At 33.3% G+C, this 20508-nt stretch overlaps 2 protein-coding genes across 5 annotated transcripts; both read left to right on the top strand.

Annotated features, from left to right (window-relative positions):
* Positions 1–10519: 10519 nt before the first annotated feature.
* Positions 10520–11337, top strand: LOC107919625 (agamous-like MADS-box protein AGL80). The gene has a single exon (XM_016849049.2). The coding sequence runs from the start codon at positions 10608–10610 to the stop codon at positions 11094–11096; it is 489 nt and encodes a 162-aa protein (XP_016704538.1). The 5' UTR covers positions 10520–10607; the 3' UTR covers positions 11097–11337.
* A 1663-nt stretch (positions 11338–13000) lies between these two features.
* LOC107918949 (uncharacterized) lies at positions 13001–19389 on the top strand. 4 transcript variants are annotated; one of them, XR_001690315.2, is made up of 5 exons: positions 13013–13417; positions 13521–13559; positions 18263–18351; positions 18648–18923; positions 19100–19389. XR_001690315.2 is itself a non-coding variant. In XM_016848507.2 (4 exons), the coding sequence occupies exons 1-4, from the start codon at positions 13090–13092 to the stop codon at positions 18675–18677; spliced, it is 486 nt and encodes a 161-aa protein (XP_016703996.1). In that variant the 5' UTR covers positions 13001–13089; the 3' UTR covers positions 18678–19389. The 4 variants fall into 4 exon arrangements, 1 of the variants encoding a protein (XP_016703996.1); XR_005923007.1 differs by having other exon boundaries at positions 18648–18927; XR_001690314.2 differs by having other exon boundaries at positions 18648–18991.
* Positions 19390–20508: the final 1119 nt, after the last annotated feature.

The raw sequence follows: 20508 nt of genomic DNA, 5'->3' as shown, positions 1-20508 counted from the left end.
ATGTATGAAAATTAATAGTCTTAGAATGAAGATTAAATTTCATGAATTTTATTTTCCGAGCCTAGGGACAAAATTGTAATTAATTAAAAGCATAAGAGCAAATGGTAATTTTTCCTGAGATATGAATTGAATGGAATTGAATGTGAATTTTATTAAATTGAGTTAAATTTACTCGTATAGATCCGGATAGACCAAGTTTGGAATTGGATCGAGGAAAACAAAAAGTATCAGATTAGTAGCTTACAAACGCGAACATTGTCAATGTAAGTTCGTGTAACTAAATTGTGTACATTTATATGTTTGAATTAAATGTTGTATATGTGAATTGTACAATTTCCATGTATATGAAATTGATTGAATATTTGATAATGCCCGATAAATGTTAAGTCTCGTTTGAACAAATTAAAATCGATGGATACAAGTTTCTCGTATTGGTTGTAGTCCTGCATATGTTACGGATACACCACAGCTCAAAAGAGCATCCCATTATTAGCCCTCTTGAGCTTCCCGTTATATGGTTTTTGGGAGCTTCCCGTTAATAGCTCTTCGAAGCATCCCGATTTGTTGTGATCCTACATGTGTTGTGGACACACCGCAGCTCTTATGAGCTTCTCGGTTATGGCTCTTGATGAGCTTTCTGTTAATTAGCTCTTTGTGAGCTTCCCGATATAGCCCGCCTGAACTTCCCGATATTAAGCTATCTGGAGCTTCCCGTTATTGGCTCTTTAGAGCTACCCGATACTAGCTCGTATAAGCTTCCTGAATATGGCTCTTATGAGCTTCCTGTTATAACGCCCGGATAAGCTTCCCGTTACATGACTCACATGAGTTTCCCGTTATATGGCTCGAGAGTGTGCTTTCCATTTAAGTGTTCTTATGAGCACTCCCGAATATGAATTGACGGATTACAGATTTGTGCACTTCATTGTGTACTACCTGATGTCCATCGATATTTCATAAGGTTCAATGGGCAAAGTTCCGATATAAGTTAAGATAAGGTTTGAATGAATCAATAATTGTATCTACCTGAAAATACATGAAAAGGTTTATACGATGAGCTCATCTCTGTTACTTGAAATGCACACGAAATACATGACTAAGATGCTTGATGAGTATATGTGTTTAGGCAATTGGCCAAATTACTTTGGATGCATGTTTGTTTGTATGCTTACAATTGTGAAATAAAGGTAAGTTAAATTACATGTTATACAAACTTACAAAACTTAAAAGCTTACTTTGTTTTATTTCCTCTGTTTTATAGTAACTGGAAGCTCGTAAAGCTTGGAACTTGGTCGGAGTCACATCACACTATCCCTCAAACTTCTCAATATATAAAACAAGTTAATTTTTTGTTATAATGGTGTGTATAGGTTAAATTGGCCAAATGATGGCATATAAATACTTGGTTGGAACTAGCCATTGGAATGGCTAGTAACAGTTATATTTTAAAGTATAAATATATATTTGTGTGTAGCTTTATCATGCTTGGTATGTGTTTGAAATGTTTAAGTGTTGAAAAGCATATAGATATATTGATGGTTAGGTTGAGTTAGGATATTTAGTCCAATATGCATATATGTGAAATGGGCTAATTTAGTAAGTTTGAATAATTAGTTATATGTGATATTACGTCATACTTAATATATGAATTTGGCTTGATTTGAACGGTTTGAATTGGTTGGTGAACATATTTAAGTATTTATGTAGGCAGAAGGCAATATGGGTGAAAAATAAGGCTTGGGAATGGCCTTATTTTGTCTACACGGGCACAGACACGAGCATGTGCCTTAGCCGTGTGTGACACACGGCCATGCGCACGGACGTGTGGTTTGGCTGTATGTCCCCTGCATCTTGAAAATTAAGAAACAGAATGCTCCGAATTTCCCACACGGGCAGAGACACGAACGTGTGTCTCAGCTGTGTGTGACACACGGCCAGCACATAGGCGTGTGTTTTGGCCGTGTGATCCCTGCACCTAATTATTGCAAATTAAATTGTTCACACGGCCTAGCACATAGGCGTGTAGCTCGGCCGTGTGACCCAAGTCAGAGAGTTACACTGGTATGGACACGGGCTGGGACATGGCCATGTGCCTCACATCGAATACCCAGACGACCTGGGACATGGGCATGTCACTTGGCCGTGTGAGCCACACGGTTTGACCACACGGGCGTGTGTCCCCTACACCTAAGAAAAATTTTGAAATTTCGCGAAAAATTCTCTAAGTTTCCAGTTTAGTCCCTACTTGTTTCTAATGTATATTTTGGGCCTCGAGGGCTCATATAAAGGACAATGTGAGTGAATTATGATTGGTTTTTGATATGTGTATTAAATGATATGAAATGTTCATAATTGATCTGAAAAGTCCAGTAATGCTCCGTAATCTTGTTTCGACAACGGATAAGGGTTAGGGGTGTTACAAGCTGGTTGGCTACACAGATAATGATTGGCCAGGATCAGTTGAAGACTTGAATAGCACCTCAAGCTACTTTTTTACATTAAGCTCAAGTGTTTTTTGTTAGAGCTAAAAGAAACAAGAATTAGTGGCACAGCCAATAGCTGAAGCAAAGTATGTTGCAGCTACTGCAGCTCTAAACCAAGCCATTTGGTTGAGAAATTCGTTGTATGACTTAAACTTGAGTCAAGGGGAAGCAACAAAGATTTATTGTGATAACCAATCTACTGTTGCAATTGTGAAAAACCCTGTCTTCCATGGCAAGACAAAACATTTCAATATCAAATATCACTTTGTAAGAGAGTTCGAACAATAAAATGAAGTGAAGCTGGCTCATTGCAGTTCTGAATATCAACTTGCAGACATTTTAACAAAGCCTTTTGGAGATACTATATTTGAGAACTTAAGAAACAACATTGGTGTTTGCTGCATAGAGGCCAAGATCAACCTTGGTGCATGCAAATTTTGCTTAATCTCATGCTAATTCTATTTAGTTCATTTGTAGCTTAGTTTAGTTGTGATTAAACTTTAGTTTGTTTATGCTCTGATTTGATTATGTGTTGATTGATATGTTTTACTTATGTGCAAGCAATGTTTTGTTAGTTTCAACATAGTTTGTGGGAGTAGTTATGTATTTGGTGAGGTTTTGTGACTTAAATTGTATTGCTTTTCTTGCTGAATGGATAAGCACTTTTTAGCTTTATTTTTGCTCGTTTTTCATCTGTTCTTTGTTCTTCTCTCTTTGTTAACACTAACAGAAGCTTTGATGGCTGGAAGGACTTCCGAAGTAAGATCTGACACTAGGATAAAGCCGAGGATGCCCGATGATTGTTGTCTGAGTTTAAGAAGCTACCTCTATCGAAATAAAACAATAAGATGGTTAACCAAGAGAGTTTCCTTGAGCAAAGCTTAGCCAAAGCTACTCAACAGCTTAGGAAACTGCGCGAGGAGAATCGCCAAAAGGAGTTGAAAGAAGTCATGTTCGAAAGCCTGAGTGGAAAAGGGATATTGCAGAGTTTGAAGAAATGAATTTGAAAGAGGTGGGTCTGTTGGTTAAGCAAAACATAACGAATGTTGACGATAGGGTTCGTGTGCTTACTAAAGCGTCACATTCCTAAGGATATTATTGACAGTGCTATCTGGTTGTAGTGTCTTTTTTTTACTTGGGATATATAGGTGAATCAATTTCAATGTTTGCTTGTGTTATGTTGACCAAATATTTACAGTCAGTTACATATTGAATTTGAATATTTTATGTGGTTAACGTTTTTGTAATAATCAAAATATATCATTTCCCCCATTTCAGATTTCTGTGGAATGATTGTTGAAGCAAGCTTATTTGCATAAAAATAATGTTTTTTTTTAACTGGAAAGAAAAAAAACATATTAATGTTTGTTTTATGAGTTCAGATTAGTACTGAAGTATTTGATTTTCTATTACAAAGAGACTGTTGTTACCCATACCTCATTTTTACCCAGATTTTGATTGTGCTTAAATCAACATTCTCTTAATTGTTATAATAACAATAATTTCAATTGAGTTAAAGTTTAATCAACATAATTGAAGAAATTTATAAAATGGTTTTGTTAATATATTGATAAAAAAAACAAGATAGATTGTTTAGTAATTAAAAGATAATATAAAGATAATAACAATGTATTTAAATATTTTTGTTACAGTTTAAATTTATTGATCGATTCACTAAACTATTTATCAAAAAATCTATTACGATTTATGGTTTTTTTTTCTTTTTATGATTCTTGTTGCGAGAATAATTTATAATAAATGAGTGAAACTCATCAAATGAAATCTCTTACCTTTGGCTTAATGTGAGTGAGTTTGAAATTAAATGCCAACCAACCTCTAAATAGATTGAATACAAATCATGTAGGGGTTAACAAGAACATGTCTTCTTATGCATCTTGTAGTTTTCGTGATAATCTACTTGATTAGATTGACCATATTGTTAGAGAATGCATGGTTATAAAGGAGAGTTGGCTATTTTCTCGTCAAACTTTCATGATTGACTTGAGAGTAATTGTAAGTCTAACAGCAAGTTGAACTCGAAGTTTCCATGAGAGTTCTATTTTTTTGGTAATAAGGTATTCATCGTTAATAGTAGTGATTAATCCTCTCATTATATATGTTCTCCAAAATTAGTATACAATTGATCGTGCTACGTGGTTTATTCTCATAAATATTTTTTATTCTCTATATTTCTGTATTATGGAGTCTGTGAAGGTGTAGAAATAATAAGGTGTTATGTGGCTTCGATATGTCAGCAATACAGGTGTCTGTTCAGGTTAAAAATATTGCACTTGTTATTTGTAAGGCGTTGCATAGTGCCGTCAACCAAATAGCCAGAGGGCCAAGGTTGGGCACTTGGTCTAAGTCAAACATTGGAACTTAGAGATGACAATTTGGATTGTGAACTGGATATTTGACTTAAATTTTGTGGATTCAGATAATGTTCAAATACTTCAGATGTTTAAATTACTATTCGTTTCAGATATGAAGTGGATGCAAATAGACTCCCTCGTATATCCACTATCGGAATCCACATTCCTACACTTCATATTTGGATTCAAATATATGTGAACATTCGATCCGAATCTACTAATTACAAAACCGATGCTTCCAACAAGGTTTGAATACAAAAACCATGTTTTAATTATCAATATTTACCTTAAACATTGATTATACTTTACACAAATTAATAAATTCCATATAAAATATAATAAATTAAATTTAAAAAATTAAATTTAAAAAAATTATTAGAAAAAATTTCTTCTTTTAACATATTATTCTCTAAAATCAAATTTAGTTTATCTTGAATTATATCCTTTTGCATAAGTAAAACCTAACCAAACAATGAGATGAAATCCTAAAAATCCCTATATTTGTGTTATCCCCTTTATTATTTGATCAATTAAATTATTTTAAACAAAAAATTAATTAATATTTATATAATTAAAATAAATATGAATTTACTTTATTGTATGAGATATAACTATAGTTAGTACATATCATATTAAAAAAATAATATACATACACAGTTAACTTCATATAATATATCAATTGTTATTGTTAGGAATCAACTCGATTAAGCAACAAATAAGTAAAAATAGCAGAAGAAATTGAGAAATTGAACAGACAAACTTAACGTGGAAAAATCCCTCCAAAGAGGATAAAAAATCATGGGCAAAGATAATTTTACTATAATAGCAAAAAAACGAAGAGTACAAAAGATGGAGATAAAAACTAAACCCGGAAAACAAATAACCCTCAAAATGTAAACACAAAATGCTCTAAATGTGTTATGAGTTCTAATCTAATGGGCGTATATTTCTAAGGTTGTAAAAGAGCCTATTTATAGGCTAAATTAGTAAGTCAAATAAACTATGCTAATAAATGCTAAATATATTATACTAATAAATACTAAATCTTCTAGAAAAAAAATATATTTTTGTTTAACTTGACTTGCAAGCAATCTCTTAGAATTTGGGTCACACAACTCTAACAGTTATATATAAGTAAATTACAAATAGGGAATGGTTCTGTTGATTCCCAGACGCAATTTTGTTTCATCTTTCCCGGCTAAAATCGAAGCATCGGCCCATTTTAATTTCTTCGCATTCGACAGGACAAATTCGTCACAACAGGCCTTTTTGGTTCTTGGCTTCTTGGTTGCAACACCTTCCTTTCCGCAACTTATTCGAGATAGCTTGAAAACGGGTTTAGACATGTTGACCAATCTTATTTCTCTTGTTTTGGTTTTGAAAAAAGTGGAATAAAGAAGTGTATAGGTATATTGCTACAAGGAAGTGTTCGCTTCCTCGTCATATTAAGAATGTCCAAGCTGCTCTAGATCATAAGTGCTCAAAGTTTCTCTTGGAACTTGAGATGGATCTGGGTTTTGAACACGAAAAAGTTATTGATGAAGAGGAGTTACTTTAGCTGCAAAAATCTAGGATGGATTGGATTCATCAAAGGGGACAAATACCAAGTTCTTTCATAACAAAACTCTTTCAAGGCATAAATTTAATAGAATCTCTACTTTAAAGATCGATGGTGCTTGGTGCTATAATGATAAAGTCCTCCAGAGGGAAATTATTAGTTTTTTCTCATCGTTGTATTCTCTGACTAACCAAAATCGGGTCAGTATTGGACCAAGCTTATTGTTTTGGTTGCCCCAACTCCAACTATCTTAAATTTTATTTTGACCTTTGTGACACAAAGTGTATATATTACTGAAAATGAAATATGTAATTGAAAGCCAAATATATTAACCCTAAACATGATTATGCATTTAATGTCTACATTAAAATTACACCTATTATGGTAATGAATTTGGTATCATCACTCGATTTTAAACACATGTATTCTCCTTTCCTTTTTAGGTCAACATTAATATATGTCCAGCGAGGACAAGTGGGGGCCATCCCTTCTTCTCTACAAGCCTCTAATATCCATATATAAGCACACACACTGTTGGGGTAACATGCAATCAAATACATAGAAACTAAGCCTTCAATTCTCCATGTCTAGAAAGAAAATAAAGCTTGCCTACATTACCAATGATTCAGCAAGGAAAACTACCTACAAGAAGAGAACCAGGGTCTGGTGAAGAAGGTGCGTGAACTCACTACCCTTTTTGGGATTGAAGCTTTTGCTATTGTCTACTCTCCTGATTTCGGCTCTCGACCGGAGGTATGGCCGTCCCTCGAGGGTGCCCGACGCTTGCTGTCCGAGTTCAAGAAGCTGCCCCTATCGAAACAAAAGAATAAGATGTTTAACCAACAGAGTTTCCTTAAGCAAAGCATAGCCAAAGATGATAGTTTTAGAAACTGCGCGAGGAGAATTGCCGAAAGGAGTTGAACAAAGTCATGCTCGAAAGCCTGAGTGGAAAAGGGATACTGCAGAGTTTGAATTCGATGGAATTGAATGAGCTGGGTCGATTGGTTAAGCAAAACTTGACGGATATTGATGATAGGACTCGTGTGCTTACTCAAGCGTCTCGTTATTAAGGATGTTATTGACAGTGCTCTCTGGTTCTACTGCCTATTTTGTCTTGGGATATATAGCTGTATTAGTTTCAATGTTTGCTTGTGTCATGTTGACCAAATATTTACAATCAGTTACCCTTTGAATTCGAATATTTTATGTGGCTATCTTCTTTGTAATAATCGAAATATATCATTTCCCCCATTTCAGATTTCTGTGGAGTGATTGTTGATGCAGACTTATTTGCAGAAAAATAACTTTTTTTTTTGAACTAGAAAGAAAAAAACATATTAATGTTTTGTTTTATGAGTTCAGATTAGTACTGAACTATTTGGTTTTCTGATACAAAGAGACTGTTTTTACGCATACTTTCTTTCCGCCTGGACTTTAACTTAGTGTGAGATATAATTTAAATAAATATTATAATTAATATGAATTCAAGTTAGTACATATCATATTAAAAAATAATATATACATATTTAATTTCATATAATATATCAATCGTTATATATAAGTAAATTACAAATGTATAATAATTATTACACAATTATGATATTATAATGTAACCTAAATTTTAAACATGTAATCAATTTTATGGTAAATTGTAATATATACAATTAACATTATTTAATTTTAATTGAGTTAAGGCTTAATTAACATAATTGAAGAAATTTAAAAAATGATTTTGTTAATATATTGATAAAAAAACAAGATAGACGGTTACATAAAAATTCAACCTAATAATTAAAAGATTAGATAAAGATAATATCAATGCATTTGAATGTTTCTGTTACGGTTTCGATTTATGGATCGATTCACTGAACAATTTATTGAAAAATCTATTAAGATTGAGGGGTTTTTTTCCTTTTATGATTCTTGTTGCTAGAATAATCTATAATAAATGAGCAAAAGTCGTCAAGTGAAATATCTTACCTTAAATTTAATAAGAGTGAGTTTGAAATTAAATTAAATTAAATTATTATTTTATTTTATTATGGCAATCAACCTCTTGATAGATTGAATACAAATCAAATAGAAATTAACAATAACATATCTTCTTATGCATCTTGTAGTTTTGGAGGTAATCTACTTGAGTGGATTGACCATGTTGTTAGAGAATGCATGGTTGCAAAGGAGATTTGGCTTTCTTCTCGTCAAACTTCTATGATTGGCTTCAAAATAATCGTAAGTCTAACAGCATGTTGAACTCTAGGTTGCCATGAGGGTTCTATTTTTTATTATTATTATTTTTTTGTAATAAAGTATTCGTTGTTGATAATAGTGATTAATCCACTCATTGTATATGGTCTCTGAAAAAGTAAACAATTGATTGTGAAATGTGATTTGTTCTCATAAATGGTTCTATTCTATTTTCTTCCTTATTATGGGGTTTGTGAAAGTATAGAACTAAAAAGATTTTACGTGGCTCCATTATGTCAGCAGCACATGTGCTGTTCATGTTAAAAAATTTGTACTCAATATTTGTAAGGCCTTGTATAGTGTGGTCAACCAAATAGTCAGAGGGCCAAGGTTGGTCAGTTGGTCTAAGTCAAACACTGAAACTTAAGGATGTGAATTTGGATTGTGGGTTGGATTTTTGACTTGAATATGGATTCAGATGTTGCAAATTCAGATATTATAAGGTTATTTTGGATGCAAAAATTACTATTCGTTTCAAATTTGGAGCAGATGCATATAAACTCCCTCATCAATCCATTATAGGAATCCACATTCCTATACTTGTAGATTTAGATTCAGATATCCACGAATATTTGATTTGAACCTACTAGTTACAAAATAAATGCTTCCAACAAAGTTTGAACACAAAAGTCATGTTTTAACTATCAATATTTACCTTAAACATTGGTTATACTTTACACAAATTAATAAATATAAATTATATTTTTTAAAATTAAATATAAAAATATTATAAAAAATCTCTTCTTTAACATATTATTCTCTAAAATCAAATTTAGTTTATCTTGCACTATATTCTTTTGCGTCACTAAATCTAACCAAATAATGAGATGGAATCATAAAAATCCCTATATTTTTGTTTATCCCCTTTATTTTTTGATCAATTCAATTAGTTAAATTACTTTAAACAAAAATAATAATAATTAATATTTATATAATTTAATAAATATTTTAATTAATATGAATTTACTTTATAGTGTGAGATATAATTATCGTTAATATACATACACACTTAACTTTATATAATATATCAATAGTTATATATAAGTAAATTACGAATAGTGAGTGGTTTTGTTTATTCCTAAACGCAACTTTGTTTCATCTTCCCCGATTGAAATCGAACCATCGACCCATTTTTATTTCTTCACATTCGACAAGACAAATTCGACACAACAGTCTTTTTGGTTCTTGGCTTCTTGAGTGCAACACTTTTCTTTTCCCAACTTATTTGATATAGCTTGAAAACGGGTTTAGTCTATTTTGAAAAAGTGGAATAAGGAAGTGTATGGGCATATTGCTACAAGGAAGCATTCACTCTCATAACCACCATGTATAAGAGCTAACGAAATACCATTTGTAGACAATACATTGAGATTCAATGGATCAACAAAGCACATAGGTTTGATAGTCTGGAAGCTTGAGGGTAACCCACGAGTCTTGATGCCCTTGTGGAGGCTACTTTTACCTAATAGCTTGTATCTCTTTGTAAATATTATTATTATTCTCTAAAATTCATATATAGAATTTGCGTTGTTTTTCAAATCCTCAGTATAAATTTGGTTTTTGGGTTCAGTATTGGGCTAAGCTTACTGATTTGGTTGCTCCAAACTTAGCTGTCTTAAATTTTATTTCGACCTTTATGACACAAATGGTATATATCATTAAAATATGAAATATATAACTGAAAACCAGAAATATTAACCCTAAACATACTTATGCATTTAATGTCTACATTAAAATTACACCTATTAAGGTAATGAATTTGGTATCATAACTGGAATTTGAACACCTATCTTCTCCTTTCCTTTTTAGGTCAACATTAATATGTGTTCAGCGAGGACAAGTGGGGCATCCCCTCTTCTCCACAAGCCTGTAATATCCATATATAAGCACACACAATGTGTGGGTAACATGCAATCAAATACATAGAAACTAAGCCTTCAATTCTCTATGTCTAGAAAGAAAATAAAGCTTGCCTACATTACCAATGATTCAGCAAGGAAAACTACCTACAAGAAAAGAACCAAGGGTCTAGTGAAGAAGGTGCATGAACTCACTACCCTTTGTGGGATTGAAGCTTGTGCTATTAACTCTGCTGATTTCGACTCCCAACCGGAGGTATGGCTGTCCCACGCGGGTGCCCGATGCTTGCTGTCCGAGTTCAAGAAGCTGCCCCTGTCGAAACAAAACAATAAGATGGTTAACCAAGAGAGTTTCCTTGAGCAAAGCTTAGCCAAAGCTACTCAACATCTTAGGAAACTGCGTAAGGAGAATCGACAGAAGGAGTTGAAAAATACCATGTTCCAAAGCCTGAACGGAAAAGGGATATTGCAGAGTTTGAATTCGATGGATTTGAATGAGCTGGGTCCGTTGGTTAAGCAAAACTTGAAGGATATTGACGATAGGGTTCGTGTGCTTACTAAAGCGTCTTGTTCCTAAGGATGTTATTGACAGTGCTCTCTGGTTTTAGTGCCGTCTTTGTCTTGGGATATATAGGATTATCAACTTCAATTTTTGCTTGTATTATGTCGACCAAATATTGAACTCGGTTACCCCTTGAATTTAATATGGTTCAATAAATTACATAGAATTCGAATATTTTATGTGGCTATTGTCTTTGTAATAATCGAAATATATCATTTCCCCCATTTCAGATTTCTATGGAGTCATTTTTTATGAAGGCTTATTTGCAGAAAAATAACATTTTTTTTTTGAACTAGAAAGAAAAAAAGCATATTAATGTTTGTTTTATGAGTTTAGATTAGTACTGAACTATTTGGTTTTCTGATACAAAGAGACCCATACTTCCTTTCCACCCAGAGTTTAAATACGCTTAAATCAACCTTCTCTTATTGTTATAATAAGAAAAATTTCACTTAAGTCAAAATTGAAGAAATTTAAAAAATAGTTTTGTTAATATATTGATAAAAAAACAAGATTTTTTTCTTTCCTTATGACTGAAGATTGTGATGGCTCTCGCTTGTCGAAAGCAGATCGAAATGCCAAAAAAAGTACGTTTTAAAGAAACCGAAGGGGAGGAAGGTATCGATATGGTCGTTGACCTATCCCCTGAACCAACACTTTCTTGGAAGGACAGACTTCTAGGTAAGGGATCTCTTGAGCGTAACAATGTTTCTACTGATTCATATAGGGTGTTTAAGGAGGATTTTAACCTCTTAGATAGAGACATTACGAGATCCATGGTTAATGGAGTCCTGTCGATTGTGTTCTCTGACTGAGTTCAACAGCTTTTGGTTAAGGAGATGGCTACCAAGGTGGTTGTTAAGCTTTTGGGGAGAAATATTGGCTGCACCAACCTACACAACAAGATTTAAAATTTGTGGTGACCGTCCATGCCATTTAAACTTATGGATGTTGAACATGGTTGCATTTTAGTGAAATTCTAAAGTAACGATGACATTGATAAAGTTCTTACCAATGGCCGTGGGTCGTATTCGAACAATACTTAATTGTCCAGCCGTGGACACCGGACTTTAGTCCCTCGCAACCGTTTCCAAATGTTGTCATTACATGGATTAGACTACTTGGTTTATCGGGGTTCCTGTGTAAGAGGAAGATCTTAGAAGAGATTGGTGGTTTAATTGATCAAGTGACAAAGCCAGATTACAACATAGACAGTAGATCGAGGGGGCGATTTTCTCGAATGGCGATTTTCCTGAACCTTGACAAACCTCTGCTTCCGCATATTCTGGTAAATGGAACAATACAATGAGTTGAATATGAGGCCTTATCTTTGATTTGTTTTGGTTTCGACAGGTATGGTCACCCGAAGGCCCTGTGCCCTCACTCGGAGAGTTTGGGGGTTCAACTAATGGAGAAGGAGAAGACACCGGCCGAAAGTGCCAAGGGGAAAGAAGAGACATTCGGGCTATGGATGGTGGTTGACAGAAAATCACGGAGACTTTTCAATGATAAACGGGTTAAGAAAAAAAATTTGATTTTAATACTTTAAGTAGTGTGGGAAGTGGGTCGGCTAAGAAAGACAAGATTCCGAAACCAACAGCAGGCCCAATTGGTGGAGAACAAAATAAAGAATTGGGTAAAGCTGGAAACGCTAAACAGGGATATGGGCTGAATTGTGTTGCTGCATGCTTGGGCTTGGGCAGCCCTCTTGTGGGAGCGCCGTCTGGATTACATACATGAAATTTTGGGTCGAGTAAGATAGCCCAAGCTGAAGCTAAAAAGGGGTCACGATTTGAAGGCTGCTGCAGCCACTCCACGCTTGAGGGGTCCATCCATTGGCGTTAGTGTTGGGCCTGATTTGAGCAACGTTGTGCCTTATCTAAATAGTCTTCTAGTTAATAATATGGGATCCAAAATTCCCACTGGTTCGAATCAAAATGGGAAAATTCATTTAGTAGCCGAATCAACAGCTGTCAATTTTGATAATTCCAACAATGTTGTTCCATCCATGGAAGTTGGTAAGGTTTCGAATCACCCTTTTAGCAACATGTTAGTCACAACTTCACATATAAATCCTAATTTTGAGGGTTCGGTTAAGCTCGAGGTGCCTATTAATAATGGTTTGTTAGACCCAATTAAACACTCTGCCATCACTTTTAAAGATTATTTGGATCTGAATATTATTAATTGGGAGGGTGGTAGTAGTCTTGGAGAATCGGGAGAAGGAGATACAGGTTTTAAAATACGGGGATTGGGGTCCAAAGGAATGTCTATCAGAAGTGGAAGGAACCTCAACAGAACCATCAAGGGTCATGGTGGTCGTTTCAAAGTTGCTGGTAATTCTCGAGTCCCTCTAGAAAATGCGATGAATTCCATGGTTGAACTGATTAGTGACCAAATTGGGATGGATTGCGATACTGATGCAATGTGTGTTGTTAGGGATATCCAGAAGGAACCAGAAATCCCCAAGTAGTCGAGGTATGGTTTTCTAATCTCTTTTCATATAAATTTATGAATTTAACAGTTTTTTCATGGAATTGTCAAGGATGTGCGAATAGAAAATTTCCTTGTATTTTTCATGAATACAACCATGAGCACAAACCAGATATTGTGGGGTTATTAGAACCTAGAGTTAGTGGAAGTAAAGAAGACTTGGTCATTGCTAAGCTAGGTTTTAAGTTTTCTCATTGTGTGGAAGTTATTGGATTTTTTGGAGGCATTTGTATTGGTTGAAAAGATTCAGTAAAAGTTGAAATTGTTGGAACTTATCCCTAATTTGTCTTGGTTTGAGTCTATACTCTTCAAGTGGCCCACCCTATTTTTATCACCTTTGTCTATGGGAATCCTGACAGATAAAGGAGAAGAAATCTTTGGGATTATCTAAAGACGGTTATTCCTGATATGTCTACCCTTTCAATGGCAATCAGAGACTTTAACGCTATTCTTTTCCCTAGTAAAAAGAAAGGTGGGCAACATACTAGGAAGAAGTGTTCTTTTTGGGGGGGGGATTTTATGGATTCTAATGATTTGAATGATTTGGGTTTTCATGGTCCCTATTTCACTTGGCTTAGAGGCAAGATCCATGAACGTCTTGATAGGGCTATTGGTAATAATGTGTGGCTTATTGCATTTCCTCATTGTTTGTTGAGTCATCTCTCGTTAATCAAGTCTAACCATAGGCCTCTACTCCTTATTCTAATACTTGAGGCCAACTTACCCAAAGGTAGATCGTTTAGATTTTTTGCTAGACGGGTTGAGAACGATCTATTGCTAGACGGGTTGAACACCCAAATTTTTTGGAGTTCATTAAGGATAAATGGAGCTTTAATGGAAACATGACTACTTCCTTTGATCAATTTACCTCCAATATTAATTATTGGAACAAATCAATATATGGTCATATTGGAAATCATAAGAGACATCTAGTACAAAAATCATCTTATATTTAGAGGCAAATAGAGCGATCAAATTTTGATTTGTTAAAACAATTAGAAATGGAGGTTCATGAAGACTGGAGAATGTTTTACATCACGAAAAGCTCCTTTAGAGACAGAAAACAAGGTTTGATTGGCTCTTTTTTTGGGGACCAAAATACAAATTTCTTCTACAAGCGTACGCTCCAGAGGAGAAAACATAACAAGATCACTGCTCTAAAAAATGATAACAGAGAGTGGAATTTGGATGATGAGTCCCTTTAGTCTAAGGCTACTTCATTTTTTCAAAAACTTTATAGTAAGATATCGAGTACTATGGGGAGAATTTCTTCTAGTTCTTTTCCTATTTTGGGGTTTGATAATGTTCAACTTTTGCAAAAATAGGTCACTGATGAGGAGATTAAAAAAAACCCTCTTTGGTATAGCTCATTTAAGGGCACCTGATAGTGATGGGTTTCATGCCTTATTCTTCCAGAATCAATGGGACCAAATTGGTAGTGCGATTTGTAACTGGGTTAATATGGTTTTTGCTGGGAAAGCTATTGATCCGAATTTGAACGATACTTTAATTGTTCTCATACCAAAGGTTCATAATCCTGAAAATTTTTCCCAGTTCAAGCCCATAAGTTTATGCATTGTTCTTTATAAACTGGTGATGAAAGTTATTGCCAACCGGTTTAAAGTTGTCTTTCCAAGGATAATTTCACAAGAGCAAGCTGGTTTTGTAGCAAGTAGGAATGTCACAAATAATGTTCTTATAGCTCAAGAGGTAATACATTCCATGAAAAGCAAGCAAAAGAACATGAACTAAATGGCCATAAAGAAAGATCTCTAGAAGGCATATGATTGATCGCCTCTAGACGTACCAACGTCCAGAGTAAATATCCTACATAAAAGATATGGGAAAGATCAAAAAGAGAAGACTTTAATAAACTATCCTAAAAACATAAAACGAAATTAAACAAATGAAAGGTTAGAAATCAAATAAGGAAATATATATATCAAATATGGGCATGGGTGATTAGCTCGCTTTGGTAATTCTAATTATCTGTCGTCTCGAGCTTTTCTTATTCAATCAACTAGTCAATATCTCAGCAAGATCTTCCGATATGTCCACTGAAATGCTGACTTATCTTCCAACCTCACAGTCCAAACCGATTCATAATTAAGGTGTTCACATATAGGTCATACCAATTTTGGATTAATTCACATCTTGAAGACTTCCTAGGGTCGTCAAGCCTAGGGTTTAGGTTCTTCCTCTCCTGAATAACTAATTCATTACGAAATCCCTACAAAACAGTTAATTATTTATACCTCCATTCACTAATCCCCCCACAAGAGGATTAGTTCCTCATGGATCTAATAAACAATATTAACTTGAATAAAAGAATAAACATAAAGAACAATTTCAAGAATAGAGTTTAGAAGAAGCCTGATTGTATTAAATTAAAGTGTAGAATCCTCACAGAGTTTGAGAATAGTTTCAGAATCTGATTTCTTCCTGAAAATAAATAATAGGAATGGAAATAAAGTCTAAACCCTAGATGAAAAGAAAAACTAAAATGTAATACTAAAGAGAAAATTATACAAAGGGAATGTGTCCATAACATGTGTTAGTTGAGCCTATTTATAGACTTAGGATGGTCGTCGTCCTTACCCCTAGGTCAGCTGACCTTCTCGAGCTTAAAGTTGAATTGTGCGGGCTAAAACTCTCCTGGCTCGTATTAATTTCCTGTACAGAGGCGATGTCGCGACACACCAGGTCCTCTGTCATGACATCGAGGACAGTATGCTCAACTTCAGGGTGTCTTCAGGGGTATGTCGCGACATCCTTAGGCTAGATCTAATAACCTAATTTTACTAACCCAATCTTCGGGATGTGAGAATTCTCCTCCTCTAAAATCAATTTCATTCTCATAAGTTACTTGAACCAAACAGCTAGGGATATTGACGTTTCATCACATCCTCGAATTCCCAAGTAGCCTCCTCTGTTTTGTGGTTACGCCACAAAACTTTAACTATAACAGCCCATTTTTTAATAGTACCCGAAACGGTGATTTTGGAATTTTTTATTTCAATGATTGAGTCAGTAAATATTATTTAATAATTTTAAATAATATTTACTAGTTATTATAGTGTTTTTTTGAATTTTGATCAGATAATTTTTGTTAATTGGTCCGTTAGTCAAGGTACAAGTGGTGCGTATCAAAAATCAGTTGTTTTGGAAAATGAGGTATTGGGACATCGTTTTCATAAATCGGGCTCAGAAATATTTGTGTTGAATGTCTACAAAGCTATTATATAAGTGGATTAAAATTTGGTTTAGTACCTTTAACGTTTGGATGGTTAATTAAGGAAAAATAACTAAATTGTAAAAGATGTAAAACTTGATCACTATTGAATTTTATTAATTAAATGGATTATTTAGTACATATGAGAGGACTTATATAGTAATTAGACCATAAAGGATTGACATGGACAGTTAATGATTTATTTTTACTTTAATTATATGATAACATTATAATAAATTAAAATTAAAAGTTAATAAAACATGAAAATAAGGAAAAGCCCACCATCATATTTATTCTCTTTCACTTTCAAACCGAAAACTCCATAGACGAAAGCTTGGAGCATACGGTTAATTTGGATGCTTGCATGTAAGTCCTCAGACTATCCATTTTTCGTAAATTTTATGTTTTTGAAATCGTTGCAACTAGGTCCAACTAACATGTATCTTTGTTTTCAACACTGTTAAAAATTTTTAAATTTACCATTGATGATTTTTGCATGTTCTTTGTAACGACATGTTTTCAGTTATGTCGGGAGTAAAGGTTCCGAGACCATAATTCCAACTAATAAGTCAATATTTATTAATTAATTAGTATTTATATAGTATTATATATGTCGTATAAAAGTTTGGTGGTAAAATTTTAAGGTTTAAGTAGCTAATTAAGTAAAAAGGGCTAAAGTGTAAAAGATACAAAAGTTGAGGTTTATTAGTAAATGAATTAATAATTATAAAAAGAAAGTTCAATGGACTTGGGGGATAATAAAACCAATTTCCAAGATAGTGGAGGTCTATGAGTGGTTTTGTTGTAAATTTAGTAATTTTAAATTGGTAAAATAGTAATTAATTAAACTAAAAGAAAGAAAATAAAAATAAAATAAAGGATTATCATTCTTTTCTTTTGTTCCTTCACCGTGAGAAAGAAGAGAGACACTATTGTAGAAAGATTAAAGCTTTGGGGTTGGTATTTGTGCATGCATGTAAGTGAATTAGGCCCTGTTGTTTATAAATTTGGTATTTTTGTAATTATTGAAGCCTAACCGACTTAATCTAGAGATTTATTTGTTAAATCATGGAAGGTTAGGGACTATTTTTTTAATGTAATAGCCTTTGAACTGGAGGGGGATGAGTTCACAAGTTTTATGGTTTAAATTAGTTATTTTGTATGAGAATTCTTGCTAGTTCTAAATTTTAGGATTTGAATGTTATAAAGTGGAAATATGTAAGGGTTAAATTGCAAATTTTAGTTGTTTTGGAGTTATATAAAGGTCCTGAAGTGTTTGGCTGGTAGAATTAAAAATTTATAGTATATAATTTGATAGTTTTGATAATGAGGATTAAATTGTACTCAAGATAAAAGTTTTCGGGTAATTATGTAATTATTGTTGAAGAGATGAATATATGATTTTAAAGGTTAAAATATTTAAATGGGAATGATTGAATTAAATTGTTGAATTCAGATCAAGAAAAGAACCAATCGGGAACTAACCGAGGAAAAACCAAAGTAATGGAGTATTCATTGGTCTCGTGTGGAATTGGTTTTATCAAGGTAAGTTCATAGTCCTTGAACTCGAACTCTATTTTATTTAGTCTAACTAATTTAATTGTTACAGTGTTATTTAATTATAATCTTATATGTAATTTGATTTTTCCAATTGAATTGGGAATTATGGAATTGTACATGTATGATCATGGAATACAATCAAATATTTATTTATAGTTATTTGTTGCAAATGATTGAATTATGAAATGAGGAATTGTGCATTTTGTAATTATGTATGTGATTGTCAGTTTATCCGACTAACGCTGGGCGCAAATCTTTGTCAATTTTTTCGATTACTGCAGGGCACATCTACTATCGGTTTATCCGACTAGCGCTAGGTGCAAATCTTTGTCGGTTTATTCGACTAGTGTTGGGCACACATTTAACATTGTTGGTTTATTCGACTAGCGCTGGGCACAAAACATTTTTGGTTTATCCGGCTAGTGCAGGGCACACCTATCGTCGGTTTATCCAACTAGCGCTGGGCGCAAAACTTGATTACGGTTTATCCCTCAAGCACCGGGTGCCAATAACAAGTTGGTCGATATTGATGAAATTAAACCGGTCCCTTGAAGATGGTTGGTAAATGAGAGATAGCTTGAATTGTATATGAAATGTTCATGATGAACTTATGGTACACTATATGGTATAACTATTACATGTTAGATATTTTGAATTGATGGATTATTAAACACATATGTAGTTCTTTGAATTAATGAAATTATTCATTATTTGATTTTCCTTTTGTGTGCAGGTTAGATATCTATATTTTTTACTGTCGACTCAACATCCAATGACAATCCCGAACTCAATGTTGGTGGCATATTTCTTTTTGTTTCTTGGCATGTACCTAGGATGATAATGTTTTGAGTTATATTTTTTTGGTTTATAGATTAATTTAGTGAAGGTTACATATATGGAAAGTGTCATGTAAACTTTGAATGATGTTTATTTTAAGGTAAATTCTTGTATATAAGTGCTTTGCGGTGCATATGTAATTATTATCTATAATAGTGATCCTAATGAAATGGTTGACTTTGTATGCATGTTTTTGAAATGTTTAAGTTGAAATCTTAATGCTAGGTTTAGATTATGATGTGTGTAGTGCTAACTTGATATGATTCAATATGAGTTTCTTGAGCTTAAATAAAAAACATTTGGTATATGCTTGTGACATGAGAACATAGCCTTGGTTTAGATTGATTTGGTGTTCGAATTGACGTGCCATTCGAGGCACATTGGTTAGATATTTGGATGTTTGCCTAGGTGAAATTATAACCTATTTCTTCATGGATGAACTTAGCATGAAATGAATTTGTTAAGGATGAGTTTTACAACTTTTGAAATAAAGTATCGAGATTTGGCATTTGCTATCGATACTTAATCATATGAACAATTTTTAAAACAAACAGAATGTCAAAATGGTATCAGTTTTTATTTAAGTATCGATGTTGTATTAAAAATATCGATACTCATGAAATAAATATCAATACCCTTGTTTTACCAAGATAACATAATTGAATTTTGGTATCGATTTTCAATAAGGTATCAATACCAACTATAGATTCAAAAATAAATATTTAAACTCTAAAATTTTTCACTTCAACACTTTTCTATGAATAAATCTCCCAAACAAGTACTTGTAGATTTTAATTTTTCATTATGTTTTGATTTGATGATTGATGATTGAGATCTTATTTAGTAAAGTGTAATTATATTTATATAATTATTATGGAGTTTCTCGTAGCACGTTATTACTCAGGTCCGGCGATCGGGCTGGGTAAGGGGTGTTACATTTTTTATATCAAATTTATGATTTTGAAGCTTGGAAATGTTTTAGGACTATTTTGTTAAGTGAACTTTGTTAATTTTGAGTGTAGGGACTAAAATGTGAATATGTTAAAATTGATATGAAATTTCTATAATGAATGTAGAGGGCTGTAAATGAATGAAGATAAATTCGAATAACATGTTTTGGGCTAAATTGTGATAAATGTATAAGTTTCGGTTTTAGGGACTTAATTAAATAAAATATAAAAGTTTAAGATAATAATGTAAAATTTTATTAAATGGTCAAATGCATGTACTTAGATATTTTAAGGTATTTGAAATGGTTAATTGAGTTAATTATTATATAGATCAAGAAACGGATCAACCGGTCGA

Source organism: Gossypium hirsutum, chromosome D13, assembly GCF_007990345.1.
Source record: "Gossypium hirsutum isolate 1008001.06 chromosome D13, Gossypium_hirsutum_v2.1, whole genome shotgun sequence".
Lineage (NCBI taxonomy): Eukaryota > Viridiplantae > Streptophyta > Magnoliopsida > Malvales > Malvaceae > Gossypium > Gossypium hirsutum.
This window is presented reverse-complemented; position numbering and strand designations above follow the sequence as displayed.

Bases quoted from the DNA above. Each gene is read 5' to 3' on its own strand.
- LOC107919625 (XM_016849049.2), top strand. From the start codon at position 10,608: ATGTCTAGAAAGAAAATAAAGCTTGCCTACATTACCAATGATTCAGCA.
- LOC107918949 (XM_016848507.2), top strand. From the start codon at position 13,090: ATGGAAGTTGGTAAGGTTTCGAATCACCCTTTTAGCAACATGTTAGTC. The intron at 13,418-13,520 runs GTAATTCTCGAG...GTGTGTTGTTAG, and splicing joins TGGTCGTTTCAAAGTTGCTG to GGATATCCAGAAGGAACCAG. The intron at 13,560-18,262 runs GTATGGTTTTCT...TGTTGAATTCAG, and splicing joins GAAATCCCCAAGTAGTCGAG to ATCAAGAAAAGAACCAATCG.